The sequence below is a fragment of the Suricata suricatta genome, chromosome 17, assembly GCF_006229205.1.
Source record: "Suricata suricatta isolate VVHF042 chromosome 17, meerkat_22Aug2017_6uvM2_HiC, whole genome shotgun sequence".
Taxonomy (NCBI): Eukaryota; Metazoa; Chordata; class Mammalia; order Carnivora; family Herpestidae; genus Suricata; species Suricata suricatta.
The window spans coordinates 40,097,906-40,114,362 of record NC_043716.1 but is presented as its reverse complement, the minus strand read 5'-3'; the positions used below and the strand labels follow the sequence as shown (position 1 = coordinate 40,114,362).

The following is a 16,457-nucleotide window of genomic DNA, read 5'->3' as shown; positions in this document are numbered from 1 at the left end:
GACGAGAATATTCTGTGGTGCTCTCTAAGCTGTCATTTAAGCAGAAATCTGAACAAGGTGCCAGCCAAGAGTGCTTGGGTAGAGGGAATGGTAAGTGCTAAGTTGAAGGTGATAAGAAGCCGGGGTGTTTTAGGAAATGCTAGAAGATAGGCTGGCTAAAGCCTAGTGAGCAAGAAGGAAGTGGCAGGAGCTTGATCATGCAGGGCCTTGTGGTTATTGTGGGTGCTGCAGTCTGTCCTTGGCACAGTGGGGAGCTGTTCGAGGGTTTAAGGCGTCGAGGGCTTTAGCTGAGGTCAGGTGGCAAAGGTGGAGGCAGTAAGAGCCTGTTGTAGGAATCTAGGTAAGATGTGGTGGCCGGTGGTGACAGATGACTTCACGACTGACAGGGCTCGCTGATGGATATGGTTTGAGGCCAAGGTGGTGAAGGACAGAGGCACAGAGAGGGGCTTCTGTATGGATGGTGAACAGTGGGAGAGAGGAAGAGGTTCATGGAAACAAAATCAAGTTATTTTGCCATTCTTGTCCCCGAAATGCTGAAGGGCAGCCAGCAGGTGGGCAGCTGAGTGACAAGCCTGGCGTTCCGTGGGGAGGCCTGGGCTGGAGCTGGGTGTGGTTACCTTATGGTGAACTCCACGAAGATGGGAACCATGGCCACAGAAGACGCTTTGGTCTCTGATAGGAGGGGGCCCTTCTTCCACTATGAAGAAGAAGGAGGGAGAAGAGAGCACAGTTGCTGGTGAGCTCATAGATTTGGCAGGGAGGTGAGGGGAAGGGGTCCGTGTCCAGCGGTTCAGGAAACCCACAGGGTAAGGCCATGATTGCTCAGGTCGGTACTCATGTAGTTAGGGTGTAACCAGGTGCCCATTGTGTGACTTCATGTTAATCATGTCAAGTGCCTCAGGGGCAGACACAGAAGGTGGATACTTGGGTGCAACCAAGGGTGTTCATCAGGTCTGTACTATGGAGGGAGAAGGGGGTTCCGCTAAGATACCAGCAGGGGAGTGGTTATAGTAATGGATGCTTCACCCCTCCACACGGAGGCTGTCATCAGATACACTTTGGTTTTTGTTCAGATTAGCCTTTCTGAATGCATCTTGCTGTCATCCTTGTGTCCTGGCTATTGGAAGGATATACAGCATGTAAACCCAGAAGTCAGTGTGTGAATATTGTGCAAACAGAGGATGTTTCCAGTGCCAGGGATAGCCCAGGCGGTGGCAGAAGCTCAGCACTTAGAGATGCCAGAGATGTGAGAGTTCACATGGAATAGTCCAGCCTTCCAGGTCAAGTTTCCTCTTTATAGCATCCTTGGCAGACTGTCTCTACGTGACCACTTTTTTTTTTTAATGTTTTCTTTTTATTTATTATCAAGACAGAGAGAAACAGAGCATGAGTGGGGGAGGGTCAGAGAGAGAGGGAGACACAGAATCCGAAGCTGGATCCAGGCTCTGAGCTGTCAGCACAGAGCCCGATGCAGGGCTTGAACTCATGAACCGTGAGATCATGACCTGAGCTGAAGTCGACTGCTTAACAGACGGAGCCACCCAGGTGCCCCTTGACCACTTAAAAAAAAATGTTCTTTAAAATTTATTTTGAGAGATTTGTGCACGCAAGTGGGGAGGGGCAGGGAGAGAGGGAGAGAGGGGGAGGGAGGGAGAATCCTAGGCGGGCTCCACACTGTTAGCGTAGAGCCTGACGCGAGGCTCAAGCTTACAAACTGTGAGATCATGACCTGAGCCAAAACTGAAAGTCAGACGCTCAACCGACTGAACCCCGCAGGCGCCCTTCTACTTGAACACTTTCAATGACTGGGGAGCTCATAGCTTTGAGAAGCAACACGTGGTACTCTGCCCTTTTGTCCTAAGCAGCAGCCCATTTCTAGAACTGTGGCTGGAGCTCAGGTCTCCTGCATGCTAGTCCTTGCTCTTCAGGATGTGTCCTTTTCCTCCCGGCCCCTGGGTAAGGGGCACACAGATGTGACTGGGAGCTGTCTTGTCTTCTCCGGTGAAATGGCTTTTTTTCCCCAGCCAACTATTCCAACCTATTAAGAGCTTTTAAAAAATCTTGACTCCGTAATATAGCAGTTATCCATCCCAGCATCGTATTAGTTCCAGTTCGTGTCAACTGTCTTCTGTGTTTTCATGATCCCGAGGGATATGATGAGAGACTTTAATAACATCCAGATGTTTGTCTGGGACAGTCATCTGGTTAACCCTATCAAAAAAGGAATTAAAGTGGTCTGAGTGGAGCTTATTTTTGGTGCGCTCATGTGGCACTTAGTGCCGTCACGTTTTAGGTAGCTGGTCACACAAGATGCTCTGAATTTTGTTAACTATTGTTAACACCTGTTTGACTCGTGAAAATTGGAACTTTTGCTGAGCTCAAGACTCTGGCAACTAACTGTAATATTTTCTCAAAGGTTATTATAATTAAAAAAGCTATTTTTAATGTTTACTTTTGAGAGAGAAAGAGCATGAGCAGGGGAGGGGCAGAGAGAGAAGGAGACGCAGAATCTGAAGCAGGCTCTGGGCTCTGAGCTGTCCGCACAGAGCCCGAAGCGGGGCTCGAACCCATAGACCGTGAGAGCATGACCTGAGCTTAGGTCAGATGTTTAACTGACTGAGCCACCCAGGTGCCCTTATTACAATTTTTTTATGTTTATAATATTGAAAGAGCATGTGCAAGCAGGGGAATGTGAATCACACACACACAGAGAATCCCTTTTTAATTTTTTAAAAAGGGTTTATTTAAGTAATCTCCACACCAAATATGGGGCTCAAAGTCACAACCCTGACAGATCATGAGTTGCACGCTCTACCAACTGAGCCAGCCAGACGCCCCTCAAAGATTGACAGTGAGTTTTCAAATTTCTCACCACACAGAAAAAAAAGGGGGGGGGCGCCTGGGTGGCTCAGTTGGTTAAGCGTCCAGCTTTGGCTCAGGTCATGATTTCATGGTTCGTGGGTTTGAGCTCCGTGTCGGGCTCTGTGCTGGCAGCTAGCTCAGAGCCTGGAGCCTGCTTCAGATTCTGTGTCTCTCTTTCTCTCTTACCCTCCCCTGCTTACGCTGTCTCTGTCTCTCAAAAATAAATAAAAAACAAAAAAAAAATCAAATTTCTCACCATAATTTCTTTGAGCCAGATCACTGGAATTAATTCAAAGGGGCTCAGATCTGATCAACCAAAGGGTCCGATTCACTGGCTCTACTCTTCTTCCCATTCTGGAGATAGTCTGTGTTATTCATCTGTAGACCTTAGCTTCTTCTAGGGTGTTTGGCCGGCATGCGGGACAGTGGCCCAGTCTTTGGGGCGCTGTGGTCTAGTGTCAGGAGCATGGCTGGATTCAGACAGGTCTAGGTTGTGTCAGATTTTTACCTCTGCCGCTCATTAGCGGTATGACTCGGCAACTTCTATATCCTTGCCAAGCATTTGTTTCCTTGTAAAGGAAAATGAATGTCTCAGTTGAGGATTAAGTGAAGTCTTTAATGAGATGCCAGGCCCTTGGTAGCCATCTCCTCCATATGGCCGCATATTCTCCCAAGAGTTGGCTGGGTGGGGCTAGTGAGCACACGAGGAAACCTGGAAAGTAACCTGTTTGGTTGGCCGCCTAGGGCAAGGCAGAGGGGCTGGGTACCGGCAATCTGGCCCAGATTCCTCTCTATTTCAGAAAGTGATGCTGGACACGCCTTGAAAACCAGAACAGAGTATTTGGGTTTTTTTTTTAATGTTTTATTTATTTTTGATACAGAGACTGAGCATGAGATGGGGAGGGACAGAGAGAGAGACACACACAGAATTGGAAGCGGGCTCCAGGCTCTGAGCCGTCAGCACAGAGCCTGATGCGGGGCTTGAACCCACGAATGTGAGATCATGACCTGAGCCAAAGTCGGAGGCTTAACCGACTGAGCCACCCAGGCACCCAGAACGGGGTATTTTGACCCTTGGCCTAGTGAGAGCAAGCGAGAACATCTTCCTTTGTGTCTTGACAATTCCTTTGTGTGAATTATGGCTGGTGAGAGGAGATGCCTGGCTCCTTCCTGAGTCATGGACATGTGGTGTGGTGACTTGAAGCCTCCAAGGTCCCTCAAGCTGTCCTCCGGGCAAGAGAGAAGAGCAGGGTGTGGGGCTCAGGGGGAGAAGGCTGTGGGGGGATGGGGAGCAGTGTTCTTAGAAGAGCAGGGCAGGGTCCTATTCCCTTGGATATAAGCCCACAAGGCCTCGGAGATTTCCTCCGCCTGCCCCCCCCCCGCCCCAATCCTCCCTCCCTGCTTGGCTACCTGAGAGTTCATCTCTCTACTGCTTGGGGCTGGCCTTCTTCCAGGAGGGCACGTGACTCGAGCTGGGATTCTCTCCACTGCCACTCCTGGGTGGGGGCGGCACTCGGCAGGTGGCGTTGCCAGAAATATTGGGGAGTGTGTTGACCTTCCATGGCCTGACGCCCTGACCTCAGTGGTCCGATTAGTCCAGGATCTCTGCAAGACTGTGTCCACAACGACTGTGCAAATGTTAACTGGTTGAGTGGCCAAGGGAGTGTTTCGGGGCAGGAGGAGGCAGAGCTGCTCCTGGGCTGTGTGGGAAATAAGTGGTGGTGGGTATGGAGTGGGAGGAAAGATGGGGTGCCTGGGATTCAACAGCCCATCTTCCCTGATTGCTTTTCATCTTGGTAGGAAGAAGGGAACGAGAAGTGGCTGGGGTGGGGGATCAGGATGCTGGGGTCTCGGGCTGTGACAGCTCTTTCCAGAAGCCTCGGTAGCAGGTAGATTTGTGGGAGATGAAGGGAGGTGTTCTTCCGACCATGTTAGGGGAGATGGCAAATGGCGAGAGGCCCGAATGGTGTCATTAGTTTTCTCCCCTCAGCATGCCCGCGCTTCCCAGAGTCCTGGGCAGAGGAGTGAGGCACGAAGGTCGATGCATCTGTGAGTGCCTGATGCGGGCCTCCTGGGGCAAGGATGGGGCTGGGGTGGCCACGGCCACAGTGGTGGCACCGGCCTTACTCGGGAATCTGACGGCCAAGCACCATGCACCTGTTGGGCCGAGGGCAGTGCTGTGGACTGTGGGGGCCTCCATCCTCTCAGCCTCCCTCGCAGACTCCCTAGCAGAGTGGCTCTTACAGAGTCGTGATAATCTGAGTCGCCTGCCAGGGGGCCCTTCCAGGGCCTGTGGTGACTGGGTGCTGCTGCTTTCTCACGGTGTCCTGTGGGTTTCCTGGAGTGGCCGCACCTGGGCCATGACCTGCTGGCCTGTCTGCCCCTGGACTTCCTCACCACCCTGGGTTTTGTACTCCACCCGGGCCGCTCTCACAACCTGCTTGTCACCCAGACCCCTGCAGCCTGTGGGGCCTGGGGAGCCTGGAGCAGTTGGGCCTGAGTCGCAACCGGCTGACCAAACTGGGCACAGTTCTTGGCGGGCTCTTCTGTCTACACTGACTTTTGCTGGCCGGGGACCGCTCTGTGGGGCCTGGCTACCATGCCGGGCCTGGAGGTCCTCTCTCTGGCTGGGAATAACATCAGTGAGCAAAAGGCTGAGGGCTTTGCGGCCTTGTTGGCACTGGGTGTCCCCTCTTTTACAGGCAACTGGCTGTAGCACTTTGGTTTCAAGGTGATGGTGGACATCTGGATGGAGGGCACGCTGCCGGCCAGAAATCCCCAGTTGCACGACTGTGACCTGCAGTGGCCCTTTGGGAAGCCTGGTCCACCTGTGGCACTTCTGTGGGTGGCCGACCTGGGTGACCTGCCATATGCTGGCCCTCAGCGGCCGGGGTGGTGCTGAGCAGCACGGAGGCCCAGCTCCGCCTGGCTGAGGCGATGACTTCACCAGGTGTCCTGGACACCGTGTTGGTCACTGTGGCCATGGTCGTGGCAGAGTGCAAGCGCAGGCGGGGCTTCAGGGGAGTTGGGGAGGGAGTGGGAGAGCCCTCGGGTAGCGGTGGGGCAGGGAGCTGCAGAGAGAAGTGGAGGCAGCTGGAGGAGAGTGAGCAGACAGAGATGGGGAAGTGGGGAAGGCTGTTTTTCAGAAGTCTTCACAGCTCAGTTGTCACCCCAGGCAGGAGTGGGAGGAGGGGGGATAAGGGGACAAATGGCTGTGTTCCTCTCTCAGAGCCTCTGACCCTCCCATTCACCTCTTCTCTGACCTAGCACAATGCCAGCATCTTTCCCAACCCTAAAAAGAAGGATCTGGCCCTTAGTGCTTCTCAACAACCCTCCGGGAACCAGGGCAGTAAAAGGTAGAGACCAGAGGGAAATGGGGTGGGCTGGGAACCAAGGGGTGCTTTGTTAATCCTGGTCTCCTGCCCCTCCCCACACATGTCCTTGGCCTCTGTTATTGCTAAAGTCATGAGGGTAGGGGGATGGGGTAGGGGTATTGCTCCCGTGGGCAACACCCCAGCCAGGCTCCAGAACTGTATTACGGATGTATACCGTCCCAGTTCGTCATCCTCAACACCTTAGCTCCTTTCTGAGGGCTGTGAATCTTGTCACATTTGAATCAAGGATGGGTGCAGAGACTGGAAAAAAAAAATTGAAAACCTGATTCTATACTCTGCTTGTGGAAAACAGCCTCATGTGGTTGTCACTGGCACATGGACAGAGATAGACAAAATGGCCTTTAATCCAGGCTTTTTCTCATTCCCTTTGTCTGGAGATTCCTTCCCCCACCCCCAATGCCAGCATGCACGTACACAATCCCATTCCCTAGTTTTGATTTGTTTTGTTTGCATGAATATATCTATCCCTCCATCACATTTCTGTTATACCCACTCTTTATCCCAATCGCTTTGTGAAAAAATGTGAGAGGTGTTTTGTTCAGCTTTCACTGGCTGGTTGGGAACTTTTAACTCACATTGTCAGAAACACTGTTTGGATGTGAGGCCCCTCTCCCTGCCCTGGGGAACTGGAAACAAACAGACCTGAATTAAATAGGGAGAGTGCTTGTAGAGTCTTAACTTCAATATGGGAAGATGAATTTGTGTTGTAGGGTGGTAGGGGGTGCAGGAAGATGAGTAGGGTGGCTTTGTGGTGGCAATCCTGGAGTGCCCGGAACTTTTGCCCACTTACTTATTCAACAAATAATCACTGAGTACCTACTATGAATGAGATATAGTGGGAACATGTTTTGTTCATGTATCTATTTAGTACGTTTCCTGAATGCTTACATTAGGCTGTGAGCAGAAACCTTGCCCTCATGAAACCCACAATCTACTGTTAATCTGGTCATTAACAAAGAATCCCAAATATATAATTAACAATGTGCGCAGGGATTCAAAAAAAGGGTACCTGATGGTTATGAAAACATAAAATAGGGGAGCTGAGAATAAACAGGAGCCAGAGGAGAAGCCAGGGGGCCAGTTGGAAGCCTGCTGCAGTTAAAGCAACACAAGATGGTAGTTTGGGCTAGAGCGGGAGCTTTGGAGCTGGAGAATAGACTGATTTGAGATGTCCCATACATCCACATCAGATCTTCCTCTTCTCCCAGGGAACAGATGGAAAGTCAGACTTGTCTGCAAGTGACCTAGCCAAGGGAACACCTTACTCTGAAATTAAACAACAGTAGAGAGATTGTGTGTTTACACACACCCTACTATGAACTAGTACCAACACTGCCACATGTACACATCAGAACAACCCTGAGGTAGATCCCCTCGCCATTTTAGAGATGGGTCTTGGAAAGTGTAGGCAATATACCCAATGTCACAGAGTTGGAGTTAGGATTGGAGCCCAGGTCTAGCCTCAATCAAAGACCAGTTCGCTTCATTACCTCAAGTTATTGCCCACCGTTCTGATAAGAAGCCTTCCTCTAGTCTAGTTTTCAATTGTGCAGCCACAGGAGGGATCCTTAAAGTCTCCACGAGCGAAGGTTAAGGCTTAACTCCGCAGCCAGAATACCTCCTTCGGTCCGGAACTAGGTAGCGAGAGCGTTGTTTCCCATCGGAAGGGAAAGAGTGCTGTGCCCTCACCCTCCTCCGCTCCGCGATACCGGGAAGTTGCCTATCGCATCCTGGCGCCGGTATCCCCGTCGGGGTTGAAGCTGCGGCGGACTGCCCTTCCCCAAGATGGCGTCGAAGATGGGTTCGCGACGGTGGACGCTGCAGCTGATCATGCAGCTGGGTTCGGTGTTGCTCACACGCTGCCCCTTCTGGGGCTGCTTCAGCCAGCTCATGCTGTACGCTGAACGGGCCGAGGCGCGCCGGTGAGCGGGCCCACGCGGCCGCCGAACGCGGTGGGGGGCGGTACGGCCCGCCCCAGGTCCGGGGGTGCGGTGAGGTGGGGAAGAAGCCGGGACCCATGGGCTGGGAAAGAATTGGGACCTTGGACTTGTTAGGGGCTCTGGGCTGGGGCCAGTTGGGCATCGAGCGTAGCGCGGGGGTCCTCGCCGTGAGAAGGGCCTCCGGTTTGGGGGAGCATTGGAGCTTGTGGGAACTCAAGGGGTTGCAAGGCTCTTCTGCTTCATCCTGTCCCCGTTGCTTCTTCTCTCTGGCTCGCAGGAAGCCTGACATCCCCGTGCCCTACTTGTACTTCGACTTGGGGGCGGCCGTGCTGTGCGCCAGCTTCATGTCCTTTGGCGTGAAGCGGCGCTGGTTCGCGCTGGGGGCCGCACTCCAACTGGCCATTAGCACCTACGCCGCCTACATCGGGGGCTACGTCCACTACGGGGACTGGCTGAAGGTGAGCGCCTCGGCCTAAGGGGAGATGGGGGATAGGGAGCCAGAGGCCAATGCCGGGGGCAGTTGGGTAATGCATGGTGTCAGCTAGGCGCGCAGTGTGAAGTCTGGGCCGGCAGAACCCCCAGGCTTGTGCAAACTATTAGAGACTGGAAGCATGAAAGGACCTTAGGGACCACACAGAGCTGCCTTTCAGAGTGTGAAAACTGAGGTCCGAAGAGGAGAGACAGACTTTCCCAGAGTCACATCACAGTTAGCATCGCAGGTGAGACCAGAACCCACCCAGGTCACCTAGTTCCCAGAACCCTTTAAAGCATTCGTTTGGTCATCTCAGACTGTAGGGCAAAAGGGACCTTGGAGAGTACCGGTTCCAACCATCTGATTTTTATGAAATGTAATGAATCTTCATGCAGCATTTAAACCTTACAATGCCAGAACGTGTGCCAGGCACTGCGGGCTTGGAGATAAGCCTGGACAAAGGCAGCACCCTCCAGAGGGGCAGCGATGTGTGAACACCTACAGGGCTGTGTGTGTTTTCTTACCGGCACAGACTCGCACTATATAGCAGAAAGAGCACTGGGATTGGAATCTGCACACCCGCGGGTAGAGATGGGGCAACACTTGGCATCTGGGTTCTGCCACTTTCTGTAGGACCTGGGACAATTTTATTAACCCCCTGTGGGCCTCAGTTTCCACTTCCGATTAAAAGAATTAATCTTTGTCTGCTGCACCTGCCCACCACACTTGAAATTGGCAAGAGAGTTTATCAGACTGAACAGGGTGCAGAGAGATGGGGCAGTTCTGTGGGCTGGACGGCCGGGAGAAACGTGGCGGATGCGGTTTCTGACTGGTCCCCTCACCTTGGCCTAGGTCCGTATGTACTCGCGCACGGTTGCTATCATTGGCGGCTTTCTCGTGCTGGCCAGCGGCGCCGGGGAGCTATACCGCCGGAAGCCCCGCAGCCGCTCCCTCCAGTCCACCGGCCAGGTGTTTCTGGGCATCTACCTCATCTGCGTGGTAGGTTGGGGGCACTGGTGGCTGCAAGGGCTTGCCTGGGAGTGAGGTTTGAGCCCATCCTGGTAGAAGGCATGGAGGTGGGCATGTGGTTCCCAATGGTCCGCCTCCTGGGAGTAGCCTCAGCCAGCTTCTGGGCCTTGGGCTTCCTTCCGGTGCCTGAGACCCAGCTGAGTGCCCCTTCCTCCAACATTATGGCCACCGGGGAGAGAGGAGGTTGGATTGACCTGTCATCCTCAAGCCTGAGAGTCAGGAGAATGACATAAACTGGTCTCCTCCTGGATTCGGCCCCCAGAGGGCTACGAGAAGGGGACAAAGGAGAGGTGTGGTGGGGTTCAGGCCCCAGGTGGAGCTCTACCACTAAGAGTCGATGGGGGTTGCCTAGGGGAGCCAGTTATGGTACTTCCTCGTGGAGGACCTAGGGGGCGCCCAGCGTGGATGGGGACCTGGACAGGCCCTGGGGCCCCTGGCTCCGTCTTAGTTACGGGGCACCACATTCAATGTGCAGAGCTGTGTATTCAGGGATGAGAGCCCTGGATTGGCTGTGGAGACACACTTCCACCCCGTCTGAGCCCCCAGAGGGAGGAGAGACAGGCCCTAACCTCATGAGCTCCCGAGTCCATGGGGGAGAGACAGGCCCTACTTTCAGAGACCCCCAAGTTCAAGATGGGAGTCAGAAGCCCAGCTCGCAAAAGCTGACCCTCGGGTGCCATCTCAGGGGCGGCCCTCCCCAGACCGACTCCCCCAGCATGTTGGGAGAGACTCAGTGGCTGTGTGTCTCTAGGCCTACTCACTGCAGCACAGCAAGGAGGACCGGCTGGCATATCTGAACCATCTCCCGGGCGGGGAGCTCATGATTCAGCTGTTCTTCGTGCTGTATGGCGTCCTGGCGCTGGCCTTCCTGTCAGGCTACTACGTGACACTGGCTGCCCAGATCCTGGCCGTACTGCTGCCCCCGGTCATGCTGCTCATTGACGGCAACGTTGCTTACTGGCACCATACACGGCGTGTTGAGTTCTGGAATCAGATGAAGCTCCTTGGAGAGAGCGTGGGCATCTTCGGGGCTGCTATCATCCTGGCCACCGATGGCTGAGTTGCACGACAAGAGGCCAGGAGGCTGAGATGGGTGCAGGGAGCCACCGAGGGCCACCCTGCCTTCCTCTTTGCTGGCCCAGTTGTTTCTTGATGCTTTCTGCTCTGTTGGGTGGGTTCTTTGCTCTGTGTGTGTGTGTGTCAGAAAGAGGTCTCTTCCCCAGTGCCTGGGCTCGGCCCTTGGGGGTGGGAGCCCTGATGATGCCTTACAGGGTTTGGTGGGGGGTTTTTTGCCCTGTTTATTAGGAGGCGAGCTGAGGCCACCTGCTCCCTAGATCTGCTGTCCCAGAGAAGGGAGTAAGGCAGGGCTCGGGTGGGGGTACTGAGACTGGGAGACGGAGGAAGGAAGACTACGAACCGGAAGTGAGCAAATGTGAAAAATCCCTTTTTGAACTGGCCAAGAGCAGCCGGGCCCCACAGTGCTTTTTGGAGACTGAGAGCGTGCGTGCGTGCGTGCGTGCGTGCGTTGACGTGTGTGGATCGGGCCGGGAGGTGCCCCGGGGCCGGGCGCCCCAGGAGTCACGTGAGTTCTCAGGGCAGGCCAGGGGCAAAAACCGCACTAACTGTTGCCCCATCTTGAACGCAGAGCAGGCCCCCAGTCTGGGGTGTGCAGGGGTAGTGCGGGCCGCAGCCAGCTTCCCTCCCCCTGCCTTTCTGTTTCCAGCCGTATGGTTGGCCTGGTTGGGGTGAGTGCCCTCCCAAACACCAGACCACACAGTCCTCCAAAAATAAACATTTTATATAGACGTTTGGCTTCGCGTCTCTGTTCTCCCCACAGGGCACTTTGCCATTGGCTGGGATTGATCTTGGGTTTCTTGAAACACCACATCTGCTTAAGCTCCACTTCAGCCCTCCCGTGATCTCTGCCCTTCTCTGAGAGTTCCCACAGTCCTTGGCCGCCTGCTCAGGACCCCTCCTGTGGTCTGCTTTTGACCCATACCCTGGGTCCCTGTGTTGTAGCTTGTCTTTTCCTCCCCTTTTCAGCCCTCCTGCTTTCTTTTGAAGAACTCTCTGAGGGCAGCGTAAGGGGGACAACTAATGTTAAAGTGTCCGCTGTGAGGCTTTTACATCTTACAGATGAGATGGAACCTCTGAGAAAGCCAGCAGCTTGCCCCCAGGCATGGGGCTGGATTCCAGCTCAGGCCTGTCTGATGCCCGGGCACAGCCGTGTCCCCCATGCTGTCTCCTGAAGGAAGTCAGAGGCCGCTCTGGGGGGCTGCTGGGCCATAGTGGTCTTTCCCCTATTTGTCCGTGTACCTCCTGGTCGAAAGTAGCCCAGCGACCAGTATGGGGCCTGGTGCATCGCGGGGGTTAAAAATGCGGAACGAAACCTCTGGCTTTGGGCTCCCAGCGGCTGAGGTATTCCGCTCCCACAGATGCAGACAGCCTCCAGTGGGGCCGAGGGGAAAGCATCCAAGGCCGTGCTTGGCTCAGAGCCTCGCCTGGAGAGAGGGCTGCGGCTGCTGTTGCTCTGGTCTGTGGGATGGAGGAAGCTTCCTAACTCGAGAGTCAGGGAGCCCCTTGGGGGGGGCTGCTGACACCCAGCTAAGGGAGATGGTGGCAGCATTGATCTTGGGGGGACACTCCATCTCATTGAGCTCTCCTCTTACCACCCCCACCCCGGAGTCCCCTGGCTCCCTGGCCCTCAAGATCTTGCTCTCAGAGGGTCACTGCTCATTTCTTTTCAAGTGTGAGCTGACTCTCAGACAAGTATTTGTGTTTTAATTGACTCCTTCTGGGAAGAAAGACCCAAAAGAATTAAAATAAGTGGTGGGGTGTCAAGCAAAGGAGGGTAATATTTTGGGCAAGGGAGCCTCAAAACAGTACAGGGGCCTGGTCCACCTGTAAGGTTATCCCTGAGTGGAGACCTGGAAAGCAAGCCCCCCACTCCCACCCCCAACCCCCCAAGATCCTTAGACTAAAAATTGAAAGCTGTCTGGTTCTAGCTTTGGAGCCAGTGGTGAGGGTGGGGGGGTATCTTGGGCACATCCTTCTTCCTGTGCTTGTCCCCACTCGGGCGCGCCCCTCTGGGCAGAGTAGAGTAGGTGCCGCTTCCTCTGCAAATCCTTAGCCAACAAGCCTCGTCCAGCCTGCAGCTGCCTGGGGAGTCACATCCAGCAGGCATGGCTTTGGGTTCACCCTGGTTATCCCAGGGCCTGCAGGGCTGGTGGTGAGGGTCAGCTGCCCGGGTCAGAAGCCGGCTTACAGAACGAGTCCGGCAGCCCCTTGGCATGGTTGACCAGCTCGTAAGAGTCCCGGATATCAGCCAGGCCAAACCAGAAGAAGATCCACTGCTTGTTGGAGAAGCTGCCATCGCAGTGTTTGAAGTACCTGATGAGGAGGAGGAGGGGGAGGGAGGAACTTTGAGGGCAAGGCCACTGCTCACTCCTCGCTATCTTGAGGACCTACTACAAGCTAGACACCTTGCTGTTATCTGAGCCTGATGCGGGGCTCTATCCCACAGTCATGACCTGAGCCAAAACCAGAGCCAGAAGCTTAACAAACTGAGCCACCCAAGCGCCGCCCCCCCCTCCAGGGGCGGGTTTCTTGTTCACCTCTTGGTGCCCATAGACCCCGGGGAAGAAATAGTTGCAGAAGGAAAGAGGGAGAGAGGAGAAAGTGTTCCACAGGAGATGCAGTGGGCCTGGGATCAGAGCTTGGCAACTGGACCTGGAATAAAGCCTGGAGGGTCAGGATTTCTCGAGACCCTGGGAGAGTCGGGGAGTGTCCCCTGCAGCCGGGCAGAGCGGTTCGTTGCGCTCTGCGTCTGGGGAAGTCTCAGGCTTTGTGCGGTCTGCTCCCTTGGGGAATGTCGGGCCCTTTTCCTTGGGGGGGAAGCCTGGCCTTCTGGGGCGTGGCTCTGGAGAGCTGGGGCGGGGGTAGGGGTGGGTGGGTGCTGCCCAGAGTCGGGAGGGGCGGGACCTACCAGGGATTGATGGGGTTGGTGACCCTGGAGCGCCAGAAAAGCGTCTGCAGGTCCCGCCGCAGGCACTCCCACAACATCTGCCCAGAGCCTTGGCCTTGGCGGCTGGAGCTCACCACAAACTTGTCGAGATAGGGGGTGCCCCCCAGTACGGGCTCAGTGGTCAGAATGGCGGCCGCGTTGTACCTGGCGCAGCAGGGGAGAGGCAGGCTGGGACCCCTCCTTGGCCCCAGGCTGCCCAGCTCTGTCCCCCGGCCTCTGGGACTCGCAGGCTCACCCCTCAGAGACGTAGACAGAGTGCAGCCGCGGGCGCAGCGAGGCCAAGTAGTCCTCCCGGAGCTTCTTGCCAAAGCTGGCATTGACCAGGTTCACTAGGCGGCTCTGGTCCAGGCTGTCCAGGCTGCGCACCCGCAGCATCCTCTCGGCGTTCTTGAACAGGGTCCCCGACCCTGGGAGCGGGGCCGGAGGATGGAGGAGAAGGTATTTGTTTAGTCCAAGAGCCAGGTCCCATCCGCTTTTGCATTTGCGCGTCCCGATAGGGGTTCCGGATAGGACAGTGGCTGGCGGGACAGTGACCCTCTTTGGAAGATCTCCACAGTGAAGTACGTTCTGTGGTCCGCATCGATATGTAGGTGATTTCCACGCTGGGAGATGCTTTTCCCTGGCAGTTTGTCCCCCAACTTCCGTCCGCCGCTGGTCGTCCACTTACTTTCCCTACACCTGCCTACCTCCCCGAAACCCGGTCTCCAGCCGCTAGTCTCCCCACCCCTCCAATTCCCCGCCCCAGCCTCCTAGCTAGGTCCGTCCCACCTGGCGCCGCCTGTCGGTCCAGTCCCGCCCACCTGCTCCGCGCTCACCTCCCCCAGGTCCAGCCAGAGCAGAGAGAGCTTCTGGGGTGGCGGCCCCCTGCGGCTTCCTGAGTGGCAGGAAGCTACCTCCTCTGCTCACTCCTGGGACTCAGCACCCCGCTCCCCCCAGGCGCGGCCCTCACCCTTGTTGCTGAAGAGCTCGGTGAGTAGCGTGCTGGCGGCAGTGATGACGGCGGAGGAGTGGTGCGGCAGGCGGCTGAGCACGTCCACGATGAGCCGCATCTGCTGCCGCTCTTTGGTGCTCACCCACTCAGCGTTGGTCACCAGGTCCAGATCGGCGGGCAAGTTCACGTTACTCAGGACCTGCGTCCAGGGCCAGGGGGTGAGCGTCTGGCCCGAAGCCCGCCACGACTGCGCCCCCGCCGCACAGACCTGCCTCACTGACCCCTTTCCCCTCACTTCCTCCCGTTGTCCTCCGCCAGGGAGGGCTTGGATCTGGGCACCACTCCACTCCCGACCCACCCGGCTTGAGAATGACTCCGGGGACCCGTCTAGGAGGCGAGCAGGGAGCACAAGAGGGGTTCAGCCAGGCCCCGAGTCGCGAGAATGGGGCCGGGAAGGAGGGGACACACCTTCTGACTGCTGTCGCGCAGGCCTCCTGTGGTGTTGAGGAAGATGATTTTGGTGGGCTGCAGCGCCTTGGCTAGAGCCGCCGTCACTTCCAGCGAGTCGAGGAGCACGGAGCGGCGTGCGGTTGTCTCCCCGATGGGGCACAGGATGGGGATGCTGCCCGACTCCAGGCACCACTGTAGCAGGTCGGTCTCCACCGAGACGATGCCGCCGTAGCTGTGGGCCAGACGTGGTGCTCAAGGACGCCCCTGCCAGGCCTGCAGGGCTGGGGCAGGGCGGGCAGGGTAGCGAGGTCTAAAGGCGCCGGCCCCGGAAGGCCTGCACTCACCTGGCATGGGGGGCTGGCTCCGCGGCACCCAGCACCGACCCTCCGCCAAAAAAAGGCACGGCGGTGGCAGCGTTGTGCCGCAGCTCATCCACCAGCACCTTACAGTGCTGGGCAAGCTGGGCCTTGGCCTCCCAGAAGGAAAGGCAGCCAGAGGGCGCCGTGGGGGCGGGCAGCCCGAGGACTACTAGCGGCTTCATGTCCATCCGCTGCAGGAATGCCAGGGCGAAGGCCAGGCTGGTGACCGCACGCCGGCACTTGAGTACCTCCTCGTCCACCTACGGAGGAGTGAGCGTTCAGGAGCAGGCGACACTGGTCCCGACTCCGGCCCAACCTGCCCTCCAGCAGCAGGGGCCCCGTGGTGCCCCTTCCCTGCCCAGGAGCAGGCAGGCCCCATTTCTGGCCGACAGCGAGCACCTGCTCCGCCCTTTGCCCCGTTGGGTCTTGCCATCCCCTTATCTCACTGGTGTGCCTCCCTGCGACCTTGGACTCTAGGACTCCTTGGGGGGAGGGGTGACCCAGGCGGCTCCCGTCCAGGTTCCCCACTTGCCATCCGAGCCCCCGACTGCGCCCGCGGCCGAGAGGAGTTCTCCAGCGCATCAACACTTGGAGGATTCGGGTCCTCGGGCTCCTCACCCGGGCTGGGCGTGAGACTTACAGGAGGAGCCCGCAGCCTCACCCAGTCCCGGGGCACTTGTCCCGGCTCCGTGGCGCCCCTTCTCGCCTCCGCTGCGCGGAGTCTGCGGTCGGTCCCGCCATGCCTGGCGACACGTTGCCGCACAACCCCGATCCGCTTGCCGTGACACTGCCGGCGCCGGTCTCCGCTCACCTCGATGACCGCGAAGGGCTTGTCCGCGGAGTGATAGCAGGTCTGGAACTGAGTGAGCCAGTGGCGCGCCTCCCCGGGGCTGGCGCCGCACTCGTTCAGGAAGGCCTGGATGTCCCGCTGCACCAGCGAGCGGCCGGCTGCGCGCCCGGGGGGCTCGGGGGGCTCGGGGGGCTCCGGGGGCGCG

At 56.7% G+C, this 16,457-nt stretch overlaps 2 protein-coding genes across 2 annotated transcripts; one reads left to right on the top strand and one right to left on the bottom strand.

Moving 5' to 3' along the window:
• The first annotated feature begins 7,952 nt into the window (after positions 1–7,952).
• Positions 7,953–11,503, top strand: TMEM101 (transmembrane protein 101). Its single transcript, XM_029928898.1, has 4 exons — positions 7,953–8,179; positions 8,475–8,655; positions 9,522–9,668; positions 10,450–11,503. The coding sequence occupies exons 1-4, from the start codon at positions 8,043–8,045 to the stop codon at positions 10,756–10,758; spliced, it is 774 nt and encodes a 257-aa protein (XP_029784758.1). The 5' UTR covers positions 7,953–8,042; the 3' UTR covers positions 10,759–11,503.
• On the bottom strand, positions 11,479–16,456 carry NAGS (N-acetylglutamate synthase; the record flags this gene model as incomplete). Its single annotated transcript, XM_029927054.1, has 7 exons — positions 11,479–13,088; positions 13,684–13,866; positions 13,958–14,129; positions 14,672–14,852; positions 15,122–15,335; positions 15,448–15,722; positions 16,274–16,456. Coding segments are annotated over 7 exons (1,362 nt in total), but the record flags the coding sequence as incomplete, so codon positions are not given.
• Position 16,457: the final 1 nt, after the last annotated feature.

Bases quoted from the DNA above. Each gene is read 5' to 3' on its own strand.
- TMEM101 (XM_029928898.1), top strand. From the start codon at position 8,043: ATGGCGTCGAAGATGGGTTCGCGACGGTGGACGCTGCAGCTGATCATG. The intron at 8,180-8,474 runs GTGAGCGGGCCC...TCTGGCTCGCAG, and splicing joins GAACGGGCCGAGGCGCGCCG to GAAGCCTGACATCCCCGTGC. The intron at 8,656-9,521 runs GTGAGCGCCTCG...ACCTTGGCCTAG, and splicing joins ACTACGGGGACTGGCTGAAG to GTCCGTATGTACTCGCGCAC.